Here is a 21,299-nt window from a genome sequence, read left to right on the forward strand (position 1 = left end):
GGCGAGCGGCAGGTGCAGCTCAGCTTCCGAGGTGGGCCCCGGCCACGCTGGGAGGGAGGGAGGGAGGGAGGGTCGGGGTCTGCCTTCCCCGCGGCGGGCGGGCGGGCAGGGCCGCCCCGCCGGCACCTCACGCCTCCCCTCTCCTTCCCAAGGCTTCACCCAGAAGACGAGGAAGACCCGCTGCGGCCCGGAGGCCGTCTTCGGGGAGGTGAGGGCAAACCGGCGGGGCGTGCGGAGCACCGGGGCTCCTCCGCAGGTGTCGTCTATGGGACAGGGATGGGACACGGCAGCGTCTCGGTCGATGCCTCGTGGGGCAGGGGGGGTAACGGGGGAAGCAGGGACGGGATGGGCCGGGAAGCGTTCCTCCTAGCGCCCGTCTTCACCATCACGTCCCTGAAGCCTGTAAAAGCCCGGCTATACCGGGCTGGTGGGTGGTTCCCGTCGCTCGTTTGCCGTCCCGTCCGGATGCCTCTGTCCCCGCCTGGGGAAAGGAGAGAAGGATTGGGGGGCAGGAGGGACCATTCTCACTTGCCAGCCGCAAGGCAGCCGGCCAGTTTGGGTGTCAGGTGAATCGCAGCCTCGGGGTGCAGCTTTGTGATGTACCTGAGCCTGATGGCTCCCTGCCCTGGGTGATCTCTTCTCCCCAGGTACCTCTGTACCTTCCCATGCCCCGTCTCACCCCACAACCTGCTAGCTCAGGGACCTCAGCAGGCACAAGCATCCCCCTCTTGCCAGGGTGATGATGCTCTGGCTTCTTTAGCATCCGACCTGTGGCTCTGTGCTGCTGCAGGGACTGCACTCACTTCCCCATCCTTCCTCCATTCTCAGCTGCTGGGTCTGCCCTGGCCAGCAGGAAAGTAACTTCCCACCGCAGCAGCTTTTTGTCATGCTCGTTGGTTCAGTCACCTTGCAGAGGAGACCAACCAGCTATCAAACAAGGGAAAGTGTAGCTGGGAATGAATTGTCATCTCTTCCTGCTCTGTTTGTAGCTCTTTCGCTGGCCTCACTATGGGAAGCTTGTCATGGGAGAGATGTTGTCCATTAAGGTTTACAACTGCAGCAAGGTTTTCAGTAACAGGTAGGTCCTTTGGTTGTTGGAGCGACCAGCAGAGGTGGGGGAGGAGACATACTGGGCTTTAAATTTTCTACTGGGAGTAGAAAATGTTTATTGGAAATTTGATGGAAGGAAGATGAGCAGGATACAAGTTATAGAAGAGGAATGGAGCTGCTTGTTCTGGTGGGGCAGCAGTGCTGTATATATTAAGTTAAATGAGGGGAATGATTTAGTTGTGCCAGCAGTAACAAAGACTACCTAAGGATCCAGATCAGACCCCCAGGTGGGACAAAGGTAAAATAGGGCCCTAAAAAATAGAGCTACAAGGGCAGGACTTGCAGCAGAGTGGGGACCTGCTCTCACCCACGTGAGACCATGGGTGAGATCCACGTGGTGACTGTGACCATGCTGCACCCAAATTCAACATGTCTATCAGCAGGGAAAAGCTGTGAGCCTGTGGTAGTGTTGTTCAACCTTAAAAAAAAGACAGCAATTTAAATGGTAAAGGATCAGCCGGAATTTAAAATGCTTCTAGGTGGCACAGACACAATAACGTGAACTCAGCAGCTATTCCAGCAGTTGTAAAACACTTCAGGGAAACCCAAGAGTAGAGGTGACAGATTGAGCAGTGGTGGTGCAGCAAGCAAGGGAGCAGAAGCATGTCTTTCTGGGACATGTGAAACACAAGGATGCAGGGAAGGGTGCCAGCTCTGATAAGCAAAATGTAAGAACTGAAGGGAAATCAATAGGAAAAACTCTCTAGAGGTAGCTAATAATACAAACTTTTTCAAAGCCATCACAAGCCTGCCAGAGGGGGTGTGGAGGAAACAGATGAGTACAGCACATGCGAGACACTTAAAGCCAGAGCAGAAAACGTGGTTGAACTTAGTGTCACTGTTTACTGGATGCTTTCCCTGTGGGAGCTGAATCAGAGGAATTGTCTCTGACTGAAATGTCAACAGAAATGGCTATAGGACAAATAGATAAAAGAAACAGTAACATATCACCAGGACCTGATGGCACTGAGCAAAGAAGTCCAATGGGAAATGGCTGGACTGGCACTGGCAGCATCTATCCACACACCTCCACCGCTGGGGAGCAGAGTAATGGCAGGTGACAAGACATTACAGTTTAAAAGCAGTTGGTCAGCGCACTGGGATGATCAAAAATAAATGAAAGAGAGTGTGGAAGGACAGAAGGGAAAAATTTGTTACGTCGCTGTATTGATCTGTGGTTTCTGGACTTCTGCATGTGCAGCCTTTCTGTGCTGGCAGCACCGAGCTGGAAAAGCTGGAGAGGAGGGGGATGAGCGGAGAGACTCCTTCCTTGGGGGTAGGAGACTAGACAGGCTCTGTGTCTTGGAGAAGAGGGAGGTGAGAGGGGATACGAGAGATCAGCAGCTCGCAGCTGAAATAGAGATGACTGGGGAATGATTCCTCCTGTCTCAGTCCTGGGCAGGCACTGAAGTGCTCCGATGGTGGTTTCCAGCAGGCAGCAGGAAGCTCTGCTTCACGCGGGGCTTAGCTCGGCTGTCAGCAGAGCTGCCAAGGGGAGATGGAGGCCAACAAACAGGCTCCAGACAGCAGCAACACAAGGTGGGGTTAGGAGCGGCTGAATGCCACTTGCAGGGAGCCAGATGACCCTTCTCCAGGGAGAAGCCCCTTTGAAGTAGGTAAATTTTGGCCTGACTTGCTGCAAACATCCCTGCGGCCATGGCTTTATGTCCTGTTTCTGTATTTCCTTGTGTGGAGCCTCTGCTTCCCAGTTTTGTCTGGGAAGAGTTACCCCAGCTCTGCCGGTTGCCCAAACACAGATTGGCTCCCATGAAGCCCAGCTCCGCTGAAGGGGAGAGCTCCCTTACACTCAGGGGGACTGGATTTGCACAAGCCTTTAACAGTAGATGGCAGCTCGGCTGCAAGCAGCTGCCTGGGCATGACAGGGATGGAGGCACGACCTGCTGCAGGGTCAGTGGGTCTTGGGTATTTTGGCTGCCAGACTCTCTATGGAAAGCACTGCCACAGTTCACTGCCTTCACCACAGCTCGGAGTGGCTGTGAGGAGGAGAGCGGAGATCCTGGTGCTGTCTTCCCCCAGGATGTAGGTACTAATGCTACACACAGTAATTGCTGCAGCCCCTGGTTTTGTTCCAGACTTCTCGGTACCCTTGTCCTCAGCCTTCAGCACCTGATGACATCCGGGAGGCTGATCCTCCGGGAGGCCCTCATCGACAGGAACCACAGAGTCACCGGTGTAAGTCCTCCGTGGGCAGCCTGGCCATCAGCAATCAGGAAGGCTTTGTGGGAAGCCTTGTGTGGCGCTTCCCAGGTGGATTTGGGGCTGAGGGGGAGTCCAAGGTGCTGTTTTGAGCCTGGGAGTGCTGTGGTGTTTTGTGCCCTCTCTGTGCAGGGGCGCAGCTACTTCACACGCATCAAGTGGTTCTAGCAGCATCCATAAGTGTGTGGAGTGGGCTGGGGGCCCTGGAGACCTGCCGAAGGCCTGGATGAGCAGAGGGAGGCTTAGTAAAACCTTCCTGGGTCTGGGTGATGGATGTAGGAGGTGGTGTTTCATCTGCTTCCTGCACCACGCAGTGCATGGGTATGGGCTGCTGCGGGTACTAAGCAGAGGGGAGCTGACGGGTGGGGCTGATGGTGGCAGGGTGCCTTGGGATCCCCAGTGAGCTTTTGGGTTAAACACCAGTGCTAACCGGATGGCTTAACCGGGGGCAGTATGAGCGGTTAAACACCAGTGCTAACTGGATGGTTCAGGGCAGCATGAGTGGCTCTGATGCCTGCCAGTCCCTCTGCTCTGTGCTGTCAGTCCCGCTCCCCTCCTGCCCTGGTGCCAGGGCTCACTGGGCCCTTTGTGCAGGTGGAAAATGAACGTGACCCAAAAATGAACTGTTTCCTGCCAGCTGGGCATGCAGGTGTGGTTCAGCGAGTGCTGGACAACCAGGGCTCCGTGCCAGGGCTGTGGGCAGGGCCAGGAGGAGGAGAGGCGGAGGTGGACAGCCCTGCAATGTGCTGCACCCCTGTTTGCCCTTCCCATGGGCAACCTGACTCACCCCTGCAGTAGCACATGGGATGCAGCTCTGTGGCCACCAGACCACAAGCCTGAGTGGCACAGGCACAGCTTTCCCATGTTGCCGAGCTGGCTGGGTCAGGGAGCAGGTCCAGGTGGAAGCTGAGCATTTCCAGGATGATTTTTAGCCCTATACAGCTCACTGCATAAACGTTTGTGCCAGCAAAGGGACAAGGACTAGGCCAACCCTTTGGCAGCACTCCATGCTGGCGCTCCTTTGAGTGGACTGAGCTAGGGGCACTTACACCGCTGTAAGGTCAGAGCTGCTCTGCAGCCCAGCCCTTTGCCCCTGACTGTCTCTTCCCTTGTGCTAACAGCAGCACTCATGCTGATGAGCCGCTCCAACCAAAAACCAACCGCATTCGGTTGGCTGATGGGCCGGTCCAGCCCAAAAACCCTGGCTGCGCAAGGGCTGCAGGGGACAGAAGTAGGGCAGGCAAGACTGGATGCCCAAGAGGAGCCTGAGACCCTCTTCCTCAGCTCAGCTGGGAAGAGACACGTCCCCAAGGGAGAGAGGCTGTTTCAACCGCTGCTCCTTTAGCAAAGTGGAAACAAAGCTGTTCCTGCTATTCCAAGTCCCCTTCTTCTCTGGGACCTGAGTTATTTGCACCCCTTTTTTCTCCTGGTGGTTTGAAGGGTTTTTTTCAGAGCCTCAGCTGTTCACCCAGCTTTATCTCAGGCTTCTGCATCCATCCAGCCTTTGCTGCTGCCTTTCCCAGCCACTGTACTACTGCTTTCTTGGGCTGTATTTCTCCTCCCAGAAACATGTTTTCCAGGGTCTGAGCTATGAACCCAGCTTGTACTTCCTTTTCAGCCTACTGAGAAGTGACCTCCTCCACAGCTGTGATTTTGGCCTCCGCTGGGAAATTCTTGTACGTTTATGTTGGTTTGAGATCAGGCTGGTCACCGGCAGACCAAGCGTTTTCAGACCCATGCTGGCTGTGCCGATACCAAACATGCCCCATACTTCTCTGGCCGTCCTTCTTCATCACTGACACTAAGTCAATGTCTCTTGTGATGCAGACTCTGGGTGTGCTTATGGCTTCTGTGGTGTTTTAAACCAAGCTATCATGCCTGGGGATGCTCTGCCAGCTGTCTCATGCCTCCCACAGAGAGACCACTCTAAACCCCTGCACGTTTGTTTGCTCTGCTGCAGGGCTCTCCCCACTTTCCTTGTCAAAAGTGCTCTGAGATGGCTCTCAGCGGCCTCTACATGGTATATTTTAGATTTGGAAACTTGAGCCAGCTTTTATTCAGTGAATCCTGGAGTTTGGGAAGCTGTAGGGGAGGGAGTTTGGTTAACTCTAGCTTGTTGACGCAGGTAGGCAAGGAGAGTCTGGTATAAATAGGCTTCTTGTGGGGTTGTGACCCCTTTCCTTCCTCTTCTTTCCACCAGCATCTCACTTCTTTTTTTTTTTTCTTCCGTTCTCCCTTTTCTGTGACATTTCTGCAGTTGTTTTGTGGCTGCCAAGCTCTCAGGCAGTTTCGTTTTCTGTTTGTAGATCTATATTGAGTTGGATTTGCGCTACCAGCCTCCAGATGGCTCAGCTGGGACCTGGGTTGAAGAGGACTTTGTCTATCAGATGAAAGACAGGTACTGAAATCCTGGGAGGAGCAAATTTCCAGGCAGCTTGTACAGCTGCCTTTGGCAATGGCAGCCTTTGGGATGCAATCCAGCCTCATTTACTCTCTACCTCTGGCCAGGTTGATGCATCTCTGCTCTACAGCAGCAATAAGTGAGCAGGGCTCTTGGAGAGAAAATACCTTGTCTTCACAAAAAGCCTGTGACTGCAACAACCCACTGCACCTTGGGAGTCCTTTTGGACTCAAGAGCATTTCTGCAGCCTTTCTGGCTGACGGGAACAAGATACTGTGGTTGCAAAGTTGCAGAGAGCATGGCTTTGGACTGTAGCAACCCCAGGCACCCTGCACACAGGTGGTGCCCAAAGCCAGGGTAGATGTGGGTGTCTGGGCGGACAGGATGGCAGGCAGCAGCAAGGTCTGGGGAGTGTCACTTCTGGAGTGCCAGAGGCAAAGCGGCAAGGCACACGGGGTGGACAGTGGAAAAGCATCACTTAGGAGGATGCTCGTATCCCTGCCAAGAGCCAAGCAGGAGTATAGCTGTGGCTCTGTTACATGCATCAGTGAACAGCCGCAACGCACTGGTTTTTTTTCAGCAAGGCATCTGTTTTTCTTACAGTTTGGAGTTAATCATCCACAATCCTGGATTTGAGGAGCTGGAGTAAGTCACCCTACTTGAGTGTATCAGCTCACCCTCCTGGGTGGAGAGGAGGGCACAACCCACTCATCAGTGCGTGACGTGGCGGGGGGTTTGCAGGGCAGCCGAGGGGCCGAGAGCGAGCGAACTGGACAGGAGGGCCGCCGCACTGGGCAGGAAGCTGGCCAAAGGCCTGGAGACTGATGAGGAAGAGGAGGAAGAAGATTTCTATGATGTGTCTGAAATGGAGGTCTCAAGCATTGTCTTCAGCCCTGTGAAGAGGTGTCCATGGCGCGCTCTTCTCTCTTGCCCCTGCTTGGGCCCTGGGGTGGAAAGTGCCAGCTCATGGGGTGATTTCTGGGGCAATCCTGCATCTCTTGGCATTCTGCTTCTGCAAAATGTCAGAAACCTTCAATCTCCAATGGCCCCAAACAGGGACTGTTGGGGATTTGCTTGTTTCCAGGGCAAGGAGCCATTATTTGCCAGGGTTTCTGTTGCTTCCCTTGCTGGGGGCTTGCTCGGGTCCATGTAGATGAAGAGACCTGCTCACCCGGGTTGTTTTTCTGTGCAGCCGCTCCAGACTTTGCTCCACACGGGACCTCTTTGCCACCCCAACCCCACAGAGCTTCCAGGTACTGCAGTGTTGTGTGCGCGTCCCTGCAGCTGCCTCTGGCCCCGCAGCTGTCCCTCGCTGCCTTGTTGCAGGTCTGGGCTTCTCCAATTGGCACATACCCCTGCAAGGCCTCTAGCACGAAGATGCCTTCTTGATTTGTGTGGCTTCCCTGGGCAAGGTGTGAGATTCCCTGAACAGACTGCATCTATGAGTGCTGGCTCCAACATCAGCCAGCCTAGAGCAGAATTTCTTTTTGGGCCATGTAGTTAGCTATGTACAGAAGGGAATCAGCCTGACAGCCATGTGTGCCACTGCAAAACACTGCCTGAGCAGAGCTTCGGAGAGCACTCAGGCAGGGCTGGTGCCTGCCAGCTTGCCCAGGGCCTTGCCTGGGCCCCCAGGGACATCTGTGGGACATGGCTGGAGGTGGAGGGCTGCTGCAGGGGCTTTTTTGGAGATGCTGGGAGGCTGGTATGAAGCTGTGGCTCTGGCCGATGCTCTGACATCAGTTTTATTTGAAACCACTGTGAAGTTTGGAAAAGGAGTTCAATCCCATCTTTTGCCCTGCAGATTTCAGGGCAGGTCTCCCAGCCTGGCTATGAATTTAAATCCTTCCCTGGTTCTAAGTAAACGTGGATTCACATTTGGGTCTCCTGCTTTTCAGGGCTGGGTCTTATCCACCAAGCAGGAAGCTTTTGTGGGGGTGGAATTTCCTACCATCCTTTTCTTGAAGCTACTATTCTTCACCTTAACAACTGCCTAGTTAGGTAGAGCAAATGTGAGAACATTTCTGCCATGTCTTAGACCCGTAACCAGTTGCAGCAAACGAGACAGCCACATTCCAATCTTTCCAATGGTGTCCATCTCAGCAGGATTCAAAGAGAAGTATAGACAGAAGACACAAAGAGCATCTTGTCCAAGATGGTCTGTGGACCCCACTATGTGGGAGGAGTGGGTTTGCATCACCTTGGGATCAGGAACTGAATGGGGACAGTGCTGCTCAGGGGACAGTGCCGGCTGGGGAGGGTGCTCTTGTCAAAGGTGCTGGAGATTTAACGCTTCATTTCCTTGCTTGTCTGAAAGAAACAAATATCTCAAATACCATTTTGGTTTGTCCTGGCCATAGCAGATTTCAGGAGCCATGCTCTTGCCTGCCCTGAGTGTCCACCCCTGCGGCAAGAGGGCCCTGCACATTTGCGTACTGGTATTGCTGAAACAAGCTCAAGATGCAGCTGGAAATGAGGAGAATGCTGATCCGAGGGTTTTCTCCCACAGATGGGATGTTTTCTCCTGCAGGTGACCTTTAAAAGGTCCCTTCCAACCTAAACTATTTTATGGTTCTATGATTTTCTCAGGTTGGGATTAATATCATTGAAGCGCAGAAGCTGGTGGGGGTGAACATTAACCCCTTTGTGGTAGTCAAAGTTGGAGAGGAGAAGAGGCACACAGCGACACAGAAGTCAACAAACTGCCCCTTCTACAATGAAGTACGTGATACGGACAGAGGCTCTGTCCTTGCCTTACCGGTGTCCCAAGTGGCTGGGGCCATCCTTGCAGGGGATGCTTGGGATGCAGCTGCTCTCAGGCAGAGGTGCTTGTGGGGCCATGTTGGGAGCCCAGGGCTCAGCTGTCTTGTTATTCTCTTTCAGTATTTTTTGTTTGAATTCCATGAGCCAAGGGACATTTTATTCCACAAACTCATAGAGATCTCGGTAAGTATGTCTTCTTCTTTATCCTCTGCTGGTAACTGGTGCAGCCTGATGCTTGTGTGTGTGGACGCTGAGAGCGATGGGCAAAGCAAGGGTACCAGTACCAGGCAGGTTTTCCAGGCAGAGGCATCTGCACTACAGAGAGACCAAAGGACCTTCCTGCAGCCACAGCAGGGCAGAGACCCGGCCCCACTCTGAGCCAGTGCTGGCCAGTGCAGTGCTGCCTTCCCACCTCCTCCGTGTCAGGTTTTCTCTGCATCCAGTGACTGAAGTGGGGCCTCTGGGGCGGTTTCTTGCCCATTGCCTTGCTGCCCTGCTGTTTTGGGGGCAATTCCCTGCTGCCCCTTACCCTGGAGCCTCGTCCTGCAGGTTGTGGAGGCGAATGACTGGTGTGAGGGGAGCTCAGCAGTGATTTGTGCTTGTAGAAAAGCCCAGGCAGGCAGAGAGCAGTCTTCAAAAATCCCCTGGCCCACAGCGCAGGGCCTTCCCCAAAGACATGGGGCTTTTCTGAAGATAGCTAAACCCAGCCAGCATCTCCTTTGCCACATGATCTCTAATGCTTTCCCTGTGAAAGGCTGCACTTCTCTTCTGCTAGTGTGGGTTCAGCAAGCACCGAGCAAGGCTTGGGTTTTGGGAGAAACACTAGCCTGGTGGGGGCATGGCTCTGCCCTGACCCAGCAGGGTATGGACGTAGGACTTCCTGCAGGAAAGCAGGTCTGCCCTTGGTCCATTGTAGGGGTTTGGCTTAACTGGGGCTGGCAGAAGAAGCTGAGTTGGTTGCACATGAATTTGCCTTGGCCCAGGTTTGAGTGAGGACTATGAGCTGGTGGGCTTTGTGGGAATGGTTGGGCAGGAACAGGTTTGTCCCAGGGCTAACTCAGATGCGTCAATGTGCATGAGGAACTTGCAACCGCTGCCTGAGCTGTGTGTTAGAATGGGCATCTCCTAGCAGTCCTGGCCTCCTCAGGGATGTCTGGATGTGTCACCTGGCTGCCTGCGTCTCTTGGTGCTCAGGGGGATTTGTGCTGTCTGCAGGTTTTTCACTCAAAGAAGATACCATTCCTGGGAACATGCATAGGAATGTTCAAGATGGATGTTGCGACAGTGTACAGCCAGCCAGGTATGACCAACTGCACTGCATACCTGCTCCCTGACCCCGGCTTTGTCTGAAACTGATGTTTCCTTTGTGCTCTGCTGGGTCTGGTGAGGGCCTTGTCTTTAAAGCACTTAGTTCACGTGAGGACCAGCACTTGCTTCTCCTCCTGGCTGTCTGAGGGCTGGTGACAGCTCCTGCACCTTCAGAGGCAGGGTCAGGGCTGTCTTTATGCAGACGTAGTTGGGATGTGAAATGGTAACCTGGGGTCTCCACAGGAAACTCCTTCCCTTCCCTCTCAGATCACAGGTTTTTCCAGAAGTGGGCTGTTATCAGTGACCCCACGGACACCCGGGCAGGCGTGAAAGGCTTTGTGAAGTGCAACATCTCTGTCACCGCACGTGGGGATGTTGTGGGCTCCCTTCCCACCTCCTCCAGCAGCCAGGATGAGGACATTGAAAGGTAGGTGCAGTGCAGTCTTGCCCTGGGGAAAACAGTCATGTCTCTCTTCATGCTACCTTTTTGCCCCATTTTTCCCTGTTCTGATGGGGAAAGACTCAGGGAAAGAGACCTGTGGTGGGGCAGGATCCAAATGTCCTGCCAGTCAGGGCATTTCCCAGCATTGTGTTTCCTGGGCTCCAGGAGAGAGCCAGAACATGAATTTGTCTTTCAGGAACCTACTGCTGCCTAAAAGAGTCCCTGCAGAGAGACCCTGGGCCAGGGTTTGCATCAAGCTGTATCGTGCTGAGGGCCTGCCCAGCATGAGCAGAGGCATCATGGGTGGTTTCTCCAAGATCATAGGGGAGAAAAAGGTCTTTATTGACCCGTACGTGCAGGTCTCGTTCTGCGGGCAGCAGGTGAGTCTGCCGGGGGGTCTGCATGGGACCAGGCGGCTCCTCCCTTAGCTGTGCAGCAGCACGTGCTGGGCTGATGCTGCCAGGAGCCTCCATGGGACACAGCAGCCACACCAGAGACAGGCTGGGAGACCCCAAGTCTTGTTGTCTTTGGCAGTGGCCTGAACTATGTGGCCTTGGGTGCGTGGTGTCTGGATGAGAAGGCTTTTATCTCTGCAGAGAGCTGCACGGGGGACAGCCCCAGCCCTGAGCACAGCCACTGGTTGAGCTACTGGCTGTGCAGGCAGAGATTTCATATCCCTAAATGTAGGGAGAGGGTCAAATAAATCCTGGAGCAGAAGTCCTCCGTGGCAAACTGGACTCAGCCTGACACCCTTGGGAGAGTTTACTGAGCTAATGGCCCTTTTCTTGCACCCAAGGCCAGCGTTTTGGGTCCTGTGATATCCATTAAGATGAGAATCAGTCCCTGGGCAGCCTGGTGGGCCTAGGGGTGCTCCCAGGGGACCCTTCAATGCCTCTGGGACTGGTGGTGCTGCCTGCTTGCTTTTAGTGTTTCCCTTGGCTGTGCAAGGCACAACGGCCAGGGCCCCCTTGATGAAGCACAGAGAGCAATTGCTGGGATGGGGGCAGGAGCAGGGACACTGCCACCTCCAGAGCCTGCCCAGCACTGTCTGCAGGTGGGACAGGAGGGCATGCCATTCCCAGAGAGGCTCTGAGGCATCCCTTGCTCTGCCTGCCAGCTGGGACTGTGTGGCTTTCACACATTCTTCTCAGGGGGAAACATCGGTGGAGACCAACACCACTGAGCCCGAGTGGAATGAACAGGTCAGCTTCATCGAGATGTTCCCGCCTCTGGCCAGGAAGATAAAAGTCCAGGTGCTGGATGATGCCAATGTTGGTGACGTGGCCATTGCTACACACTACATTGACCTGCAGCAGATCTCGGACCCTGGCAGGAATGGTGAGGCCTGGCATGACTGCCCTGGGGCAGGGCATCCTGGGCAGCCCCATGCTGTGCACCCTCTGCTTGGCCATGGTGGTCTCCTGGAGGTGGGAAGCCAGGAGTGGCCGAAGCACGCTCACATCCCTGTGTCCTGGGCTGTCTTCCTGGGGGAAGTTCTCTCTGCAGCAGCACCCTGTGGTGTAATTAGACCCTGTCCCTGTTGCTGCAGGCTTTAACCCCACGTTTGGCCCAGCCTGGGTGAACCTGTATGGCTCCCCCCAGAACTCAACTCTGCAGGACATCCACAAGGACCTCAACGAGGGCATGGGTGAGGGGATCTTCTACCGTGGGCGCATCCTCATGGCCATCACGGTGGAGATCTTCAGCAGCCCCAGTGTGGCAGAGAGGAAGCTTGGGGACAAGACAAAAGGTGCCCTAAGCAAACTGAAGCTGAAGAAGAAAAGTAAGAAATCCAAGGAGAAAGCCAAAGAACTGAGCCAGCTGCAGGGAGAGGAGGAAGCTAGGGGCTCTCAGGAGGCTGAGCAGCCCGGAGAGGTCACTGTGGAGGTGGAAGAGCTTCATCCACTCCCTGAGGTGAGTCCTGCCATGCCAGCGTGGCTAACCCACACCGGCCTGCGGCGTGCACAGGCCTCACGGGGAAGAGGCATTGGGATCACTTGCTGGTGTAACAGTGCTGAAGCAAACCCAGCCTGCCCATTGCTGGGCCATCCAGGGCTTTCTGAGCCTCTGCAAGGGCTGAGTGTCCCACAGTAAGGCTGGAGCATCCCCACGTGCATTGCCTTTGTGGTGCAGGGAGGACTTTCATGTGGGTGTTATTCCCAGGGCACAGCTGCCTTTGAGCATGTACTGTTTCTCCCCTGGAGCCAGCGAGCTGTTAGCTGGCTGTGGGTCCCACTTGGCCTGGGAAGGCAGGCAAGATGCAGCTGTCTTGGTACAGTAGCCATCCCTTAGCCTACAAACCTGCTCAGTGGCTTCACACAAGCATCAGCCAAAGCCATGGCTCTGCACCAACCCCCTGGGATTTCCAAGAAAACTTGTTTCCACGTCTGGCAGCCCAGCGGTGGTGACCTCAGCAGCGTCCCACTGATGTCCCTTGGGCAGGCACTGGCCATGCCCTGGTGCTCCGAATTTCTGCTGAGGCAGTGTTTTGGCACATGAGGCTCTCAGGCTGATTGCTGTCTCTTTGCTCAGAATGCGTTGGGGAGGAAGGAGGAATTCTTCCTCTTTGCTGCCTTCTTTGAAGCCACTATGATGGACTCCTCTCTCAGCTCCAAGCCTGTCAGCTTTGAAGTCTCTATAGGTGGGTATTTCCCAGGGCCCCGTATCCAGAAACGATGGGAACAGTGCGAATCTCCTTCTGAGAGCCCAAGTCAGCACTGTGGTCCTAAGGTGCCAGCCCCTGCACAGCTCGTGCCTCTGAAACAGGAACTCAGGAAGGATAGGGGACGAGGCCAGGGAGTGCACACAGCGCTTTAATTACCTTAAAAGTCTGGATGCTCTCCTATGGGATTAGAGATTTGCAGTATTTGTCTGAACTGCCTGTTTGGGGAGAGTGGTTGAAGGTCTCCTGGGAAGTGGGGATGAGAAGAGGTAGAAGGGTTTGGGAGCAAGAAAGGGAAGAAAAGGAGGGGAAGCTGGGATACTGGGGTTGGCTATGCGGTGCTCAGGGGCTGTGACAGCAAGTGATGGGGAAACAATGGTAGAAGAGCAGGTCCAAGCCCCCACCTGCTAAGCTGGATGGTTGGAGATGCTTGATGCTGAGAAGTCTCCCTGGGTAACTGCTGCTGACCCCGGTGTAGGGGTGTAGGTGGTAGTTAGCAGGCACTTGGTGGAGCTGGTGGAACCTGGAGGCATACACAAGGACTTATTTGCAATTGCCCACTTCCCTCTCAGACCTTCTGGTTGTCCATGTGATGATGCTCTGATGGTTGGATGCTACTGAACTGCTAGTTCCAAAAGCAGCGCATGCCCATGTGCTTCTCGTGGCAGGATGATTGCACTCTGATTTTGCAAGCTAACAAACTTGTTTAACAGTGATCCCACTTACCTGTTTCCTGTTTAATGCTTAACTTCAAGGAAACTATGGCAAAGCTGAAGAGGTTGTGACCAAAGTATGGAGAAAAGTGGAAAAGGGAGAAGTGAAAGAAGAAAAGCAGCCTTTGCTGGACTCTGGTTCAGATGGGGAGCTGGATGTTGAAGTCCTGGCCCCAGCTTCAGCAGCACTGAACAAGTCAGTGACTAAAAGCCAGAGACCAGAGCCCATGGAGTATGATAGGTGAGTCTTCTTCATCCTTCTTTCCCACCTGTCATGGTCCTGCCCCAGCTTCCCAGGTTGGTTAGTCCAGACGTTATTAGAGGTCTGCTCAGCATTGCGACTCCTGTGCAGGTGTTTCTCCTCTTTGCAACCCTGCAGCTTGCCATGGCCTAGCTGGTTGCCATTGCCCATTAGTCCTACAGGCCCTACGGTGTCTGCTTGATGTGTGCAGGTGGCCAAGGACAGGGTCCCAGGGAAACTGTGACCCATCAATAACAGCAGTCCCTTTTCTGGTTAACAAGCAGCATCCTAAGGCCTTGATTCCAGTGAGGAGGAAGGAGAGGAGTACTCCGGCGCATGCTGTCCTATGTTGGGCAGACGAGACACATGCAGAAGCTCTTCTGATGATATGTTTGCTCTGGGAATGCTGCCTGGTTTGTCCCACAGGCCTGGCAATGTCTTGGTGTTTGCGCTGTGAACCCTGTGCCTGCTACTACTCAGTCCCATAGCAGCAAGAAATCTCAGCAGCATCCCATGCTCCCTTCAGCCTCATTCATCTGGGCACGTGCTGCTCTCTCTGTTAGAAACCCTGTGTGCTATTTGGGATGGCAAAGGGCAGATCCAGCAGCTTGCATCCATGTCCGTGGTGCAGGGCTCAAAACAGCCAATTCTCTGCAAGGAGGACAGAGCCCAGACGCTGCTCCCTGTGCTTGGGTGCACAAGCGCTGCTTTGTGACATGGCACATGCTTTCTGCAAACAGCAGCCGTAACCTCCTGTGCCTGCTGCCCTTAGGTCATACAGCTACCTGCCCATGATGCATGAGAAACCCTGCGTGTACGTGTGGAGCTACTGGGAGGATCACACCTGGAGACTATGCAGTTCCAACTGGATTGTCAAGCTGGCAGAGTGCCTGGTAGCGATTTCAGGGTGTCTGTCTGTGGCACGGTCCTTCCTGGTGTGCTTTCCTTGCAGCATATGCAGTTGCTCTGTGAGACGTTTGCCTTAAACATGCTCACCCCCCATGCAAGTCCGTGTCTCTCACAGGGCTCAGTCCCATGTGCCCTTTAGACGTGTGGGGTAGGGCAGTGAGTGCAAAGCCACTGCCCGTGCTGTGCCGCAGCCTGGGGGTGTCTCCTGGAGGTGTAAGCGACGTCTGTGGCAAAAAGCTCCTCTGCTGCCAGTCCTGAGCTGCGTGTGCACTGGGGAGATGCTGCTGCACGCAGACTCTCAGCTTCGGGCTGTCATTCATCGGGGGGTGCAGTCTCTTCCCAGGGTCTCGCCTTTCCCTTTTGGGCTTAGAAACTGAAAGCAGAGCTTGCCAGTGTGTTTCAGTGGCTGCTCAAGGACTGAGACACAAGGTGGTGTAACAACCAGTGTTAAGGTTATCCCCGGGCTCCAGAGAGTCCCTGGCAGCACAGTGCTGACCTGCAGCACTCTCATGATTCCCAGCTCCACAGAAGGGCACAAGCCATTTGGGGCAAACGCATCCTTGCAACGTTTCACTCTCACCCCACAGCCAGGTGCGAGCTCCCTGAACATTGTACTTTCCCCACAGGAGCAGGGGCTGGACGACGTGGAGAAGCTCATGAAAAGGCCAAAGGCTAAAGCAGAAGAGCGGCTCAGAGAGGTGCTGGAGGAATTTGTAGCTGGATGCAGGTTAGCATGTCCCTGATTTCCTAAAGTTTCTTGTTTTCTGGTTAGGAGGCTGTATCATGTTCTGCCTGGGCTGTGCACAGCCTGCTCTCTTGTCCTCTTGAGGCAGCTGAGTGGAAGGAAAGCAGGACGGCCTGGGGAAAGGACCCTGTAGCTCTTCAAGCTTGGAGGGGAGACCCCAGTCCTGGGAAGCACAGGGGTCACAGACTGCAGCCTCAATGCTCCTGGACTCCTGCGTGTTTCTTAAATGTTAGGACATTTCCTTCACTCTCTTCAGTCACACAGACAAGAGACTAGTGTTTCAATCACTGGCACTGTCCGGAGGGGTCTGATACGCACGTCAGTGTCCAGCCTTGTGATGGGGACAGTAGAGAGGGAGCCTCAGGTGCTGAGCAACCCCCAGTGTACCTTCCAAATCAAAAACCTTGCAGAAGAGAGGGCATTGCAGAGAGGGGGGTTTCTGATGCATCTGGATTAGTACCAGGGATTTGGAGCTTGTGCCCCTGCTGTGTGAGCTGTATTCTGCCTGCTGGGTGCAGGGGATGCAGAGCCTGTGCTGCTTTTCTCATTGCAGGCAATATTCACTCAGTGCAGAGAGAAAAACAATGACACATCCAAACCACCTTGACAGATGTCGGACAAAATACCTGATGCGCAACATTGTAAGCTGTGGGGCTTGGTGGTGGTGGTGGGAGCCTGTGAGATCCCTGGTCTGGGGGATGCTTCTGGAGGACCAGCTAGAATTGATACTAAGAAGGAAACATGGGGCTAAGCCTCATGGTATCAGTCATAGGCTTTCACTGCAGCATCTCCCACTTCTGCTCAGAGCAATACAACTTCCAGCACAGGGAATAGAGGCAGGAACTGGTCATGGCTGCCTCCAGTTTTATGCAAATGCTGTGCCCTGATGCCATCCTTCCTCTCCTGTGGGGCACGTGTGGCTGAGCCACATGCATGTTGGTGCTCAGTAGGTGGCTGGAGGCCTTTTGGTGCACGCTATTCCTGCAGGCAGTTTTGGGGGAGCTCACTGAGACCCACTGCCACTGGAGACTCAGCCCATAGGCTGGGTACCCATCCAGCAGATCTACAACAGCCATCCACCTGCCTGTCCCTGGAGAGGGCAACATCTAGGCACTCATAATCCTGTAGACAAGGCCAGTTAGCTGAATGAGAGCACAGTTACATACCCTCCATCACAGCACAGCAGAGCATGGCTGTAGTCATAGTCCCCATCAGACTAGAAAGCTTTGAAAGGCTGACCAAAATGCAATGACAGCAGCAGGAAATAAAATTTAGGCATGTCTGGGTCCCAGCTCCCTTCCCTCTGCCTCCCTGCACATTGTCACCTGAGCTATGGTGAAGGTACTCTGGTAAGTCCGAGACTCTCTGAAAGAGAGAACCAGCCCAAGAGATGAGTTTTCTGTCCTTGTCAGTCCATACTGGGTTTGCACCCTGAATTCCTTCTGGATTTCATTGGTAGTTTTGGTTCATCACCAAGTCTCTTCTCAGATGTGTACACTGTCAACTAATGGACATGAAAGCCCAGCCCCATCTTCCAGTTTCTTACATCTTTGTATTCGCATACTTCTGTGGCCCCAAGTTGCTCCTTGTGCGAAGCCTTCCCCAGGCACTATCTGGAGCCTTAGACCACCAGGTTCTGAAATGTTTATTCCTTATACATCTTTCTGCCCCAAATGATGCAAAAGCTCATGGACTTCTGTTACTGGCTGGTATTGGCAGAGTTGTTATTACTGGAGGTTTGCTCTTGGCAGCTGGGGAGTGAGCTGTGGTGGAGGTCAGGGCACGATGGGGCAGGATGGAAGTGATCAGCACATGGGTGCTTCTCTACAGAGCCCCCACAAGGGGTGCCGGTGTGTCATGCCTGGGTCACGGCCAGGTGTGTGATGGCCGTGCTCTCTGTTCAGATCCTGTATGCAAAGCAAGGGCACCATGTGAGACGGCGGCTGACTCGAGCCAACGTCAAGGAGAAGGTTAAGGAGACAAGGAGAGTCCTGGCAAAGCTACGCTTCATGGCTAAAGAGGTACAGCTGCTCCTGGAACACCCCATTTCCGAGCAGGAGAGGGCATGGGCAAGTAGAGGGCACTGGACTGGCTGCTGGGGCTCTCGCTAGCCTGACTTGGGGCTTTTCCTCTGCTGTCTTTCCTTGCTATGTAAAATCCCACATTCTAGCTGCTGGAAGTTACCATATTTCATGTAATGGCTCTTATGAGGGATGAGGCTTGGCAGCTTTGCAGGGCTGTTAGTGACAGAGCAGGGGTCCAAGCAGCTCAGTGGTGGGTTGGAGGCAGAGCTGGGCCAGCTCCAGGCCACCCGGGCCTCTCTGCACGGCCAGTCCGAGGCTGTGCCTGCAGTAGGGCTGCAGGCAGTCTGCCTGGCAAAACAGCCTTGCCTGTGCTGCCTGCACTCCCACCAGGGACTGACTCTGGACACTTTCTGCAAATTCAGACTTGCATTGAAATAAGGTCTCTCATCCATAGCAGAGACTCTCCGGTTTCAGTTTCACTGGCTCTGTTTTAAGTAACTCTGGAAAATCAGTGCATTTGTGTAGTGTAAACCAGAATGCAATGTTTGCTGGAGTTAGGTGGAGAGATGTTGCAGTTTGAAGTCTTTCACTAAGTGAAATCAAATCATTTTCACACCTTTAGCTATGTGAGGGTAGACTTCAGCATGAACAAGATGTCACCCCTCACACCACCAGGAGGAGAAGTTGTCCTCAGGCTCCAGCCTCGAAGGCTGGCTGCAGCTGATCCCCTAGACAGAGAGGAACCTCCTCCCATTTTGCTCCCTGTGATCGGGTGGGAACGTTGCTGTCTGTGTAGAGTCAGCCCTGCACATACACTTGCCACTTTTAAGTCCCTGCTTGGAGGCTGGAGGTCTTAGTTTGGATCAGTAATAAATTGCTTCAGCTACTTGGGTACTGAAAAATTGCAAGTACAAGTACCAAGTACATGTGCAAACACTAATGGAAAGGAAACTGAGATGGGGAAGAGAACTTAGGTTAGAGTTTAAAAGAAGTCATTGCTTCCATCTGTGCATTTGCTTTATTGCAAGTCCTGCTCTCAACCTGAACCGCAGCTTTACGCTGGGCACTTATGTTGCTGGGATGCCAGCTAAGGTGGTTCCTTCCCATGGACCAGCACTTGGACTCCTGTCAAAGGTGTGGGGTAAAATGGCACTTCTCCTGTCTTGTGGGGTCTCCCTCTCCCCAGCATGACGTGGGGTTGAGTGCATCCTGCTGGTGTTCGCAGTGAAAAACAAGGCAGATCACAGATCCCTCCAAGAAACCTGCAGAGCCATATTGCAGGGCTGAGACTCTCAGAAGCATTTGCCCAATGTTAGGCCCTTCATTTGCTTCTGGATGTCCAAAGCGCCATGCAGCCAGCAGTACCTCCTGCGAGGAGACAAAGCTTTCACCGTGTCAGTGGAGGGAGGACAAGGTATGTGCTGTTCCTCTGCTGTGACATTCCCCTCTTTCCTCCCTCCAGCCCCAGTGCACCCTTCCGGATGTCCTCGTCTGGATGCTCAGCAACAACAGGCGTGTGGCATATGCAAGAGTTTCTGCACAGAACATCCTCTACTCGGTAGTCGAAGAGGAGAAAGGCAAGGACTGTGCGAAGATCCAGACTGTTTTTATGAAGGCACGGTTTATACCAAAACAGTGTGCTCTTGCTTGCTTCACGCTGCTTCTCCCTCCTTGCTTCCAGCCCTCCTTCCTGAAATCCTGGAGTTCAGAAGGAAACACAGCTCTTGCTCCACCCCTACCTTTTGCCGCTGCCAGTGTGGTGCTCTGTCTTCTGTGCTATTTGGTTGGTCATTGGCTGATGGTGATCATCTTGGACTGAAGGGGGCATGGCTGAGATGGGAAACCTGCTAAACCTCCTGTGCTTTCAGGTCCCTGGCTTACACACTGGTGAGATCTTTGCCAAGCTAGAAATCTACCTGTGGCTTGGGGTAACCAAATATGCGAAGAACTGTTTGGTGGACCTGCCCGAGGAGTTCAAGTACCTCTCTGAGAGCGGACAAGAGATAGCCCAGCTCTCGGCGTACAGTCCTCCCAGCCGGCTCAGCAGGGATGGTGAGTGCAGATGTCACTTTTCCGTGGCTTACCCGTGAGCAGGAGAGCAGAGAGGTCAGAGGTCCTGCCCCAGGGTCAGTGTCCAAGGAGTAGGACCTGACCTATCATCTCCACATCATCTCCACAGCATGACTGGGACACACAGGTTCAGTTTGCTCTCATGAGGATGTGTTTGCACACTCACAGCTGGAGCAGCAGGCAGGATGGGTGCTTCGTAGGCACTGAATGTGCTGCCAAACTGGCAATGGGCATGAGGTCTGCCCCTTTGCTGAGGCCTGGTGGTGCTCCCCCACAGCAGATGCTCACAGCAGATCACTGCACATTTCACATGTCATGTCCTTCCCAGAGGTGTCTGGGGAGCCTGCCGAGCTTGTCTTGCTTGGCCAAACCTTTTGAGATGTGCTGGCCTTCTAGGAACCACAGTGAGTGCCCTTAGAAGTGGTACCCATTCCTTGCAGGAGGTGCCCACTCCTACCTGGCTGACCCTCTTCTTTTGGCCTCACACAGGGCTGGACTGGGGAACTGGGACCTTTCTTCTCTTTTTCTTACCAGATTTCCGCTATTTCCAGCTCCGAGCCCATCTGTATCAGGCTTGAGGGATCCTCCCTGCAGATGACAATGGCCTTTCAGATCCATTTGCAAGAGTGGTGTTTTCGACTCATTGCCAGGCCACCAGGGTGAGACCACTTAAACTCTTGCCTCTGCCTTCTTGGGGACTTGGGGAGAGAAAAATCATCATGTCCTCACTGACATGTTGAAGGCCAGTGCTGTGGCAGTCCTCCTGGAAATTTTGTAACTCCAGGCACGAGGTATTTGTGTGCTCTGGGCAGTGTGACTATGTTCAGGGAACATTTGACAAAACATATATATAATTGAGCATGGTCTCAAAGGTTGATTGGCATGTGCTAGTTGGCCCCAAGTGTTGATTTCATGCTTTTACCATCTCCCCTGCTGCCACGCACCAGCTGGGTGCGGCTGCATGGAGAGGGGATCAGCCCACGCTTCCTCACTCTCTTTACGAAGTGCATGTGGTTTGTTTCCACTGGCTGTGGTATGCTCAGGCCTCCTGTCTCTGTCTACAGGTGCTGGAGGAGACTCTGAGCCCGATGTGGAACGAGCTACTTCTGTTTGACCAGCTCATTATTGATGGGAAAAAAGAAGAGTTGAAAACAGAGACTCCCATCATTATAATCAGCCTTTTCAGCCACAATAAATTTGTAAGTATGGCCATGCTGCCCTCCTGCTGTCGTTTCCAGTACAGGGAAGGCAGAGGAGCTCTTTGTGGGTGCTCCGAGCGGGCACTTAGAAGCCACATCTCTGGTTTCCATGACTCAGCTTGATCCTGGTCCGCCGGTGGCGGCGAGTCCTGGGGGCTGTGGCTGAGGCTGGGACTTTCTGCAGACTTCTGCTGTGAGCTGGGGTGAAGCTGCTGGCTGCAGCGTGCAGATGGCTCAGAGATGCCCTGAGCCAGGGCCTGACGAGTGCTTGGTGGATCCAGGATCTCTCCTCTTTGGAGAAGCCCTGCGCCTCTCCCAGCTGCCTGCCCCACTTCCTCACATTGCAGAGGGCTCGTAGCCAGGGGGAGACGATGTAGCTCTTACAGCTGTTCCTTCCCCTCTGTCCCCCAGGCTAAACATCCCAGGCTAAACATCTCTCCATCCCTCCTCACTCCTCCCTTTTCTCTCTTCATTAGTACTTTGAAGTCACACTCC

General features: G+C 53.9%; 1 protein-coding gene across 1 annotated transcript in view; it reads left to right on the plus strand.

Moving 5' to 3' along the window:
* The window catches only part of LOC140659667 (fer-1-like protein 4), a 42,989-nt gene that overhangs the window by 3,594 nt on the left and 18,096 nt on the right, over positions 1-21,299 (plus strand). The window contains 24 exon segments of the mRNA XM_072879544.1: positions 153-208; positions 990-1,078; positions 3,204-3,303; positions 5,634-5,725; positions 6,332-6,373; positions 6,470-6,631; positions 6,921-6,981; positions 8,318-8,449; positions 8,612-8,674; positions 9,707-9,791; positions 10,067-10,226; positions 10,438-10,621; positions 11,393-11,579; positions 11,791-12,155; positions 12,774-12,882; positions 13,659-13,857; positions 14,630-14,750; positions 15,393-15,493; positions 16,065-16,152; positions 17,416-17,532; positions 18,998-19,150; positions 19,404-19,587; positions 20,140-20,264; positions 20,670-20,804. Of these exon segments, the coding sequence (XP_072735645.1) occupies positions 153-208; positions 990-1,078; positions 3,204-3,303; positions 5,634-5,725; positions 6,332-6,373; positions 6,470-6,631; positions 6,921-6,981; positions 8,318-8,449; positions 8,612-8,674; positions 9,707-9,791; positions 10,067-10,226; positions 10,438-10,621; positions 11,393-11,579; positions 11,791-12,155; positions 12,774-12,882; positions 13,659-13,857; positions 14,630-14,750; positions 15,393-15,493; positions 16,065-16,152; positions 17,416-17,532; positions 18,998-19,150; positions 19,404-19,587; positions 20,140-20,264; positions 20,670-20,804 (3,110 nt within the window).

Source organism: Ciconia boyciana, chromosome 14 (genome assembly GCF_034638445.1).
Source record: "Ciconia boyciana chromosome 14, ASM3463844v1, whole genome shotgun sequence".
Lineage (NCBI taxonomy): Eukaryota > Metazoa > Chordata > Aves > Ciconiiformes > Ciconiidae > Ciconia > Ciconia boyciana.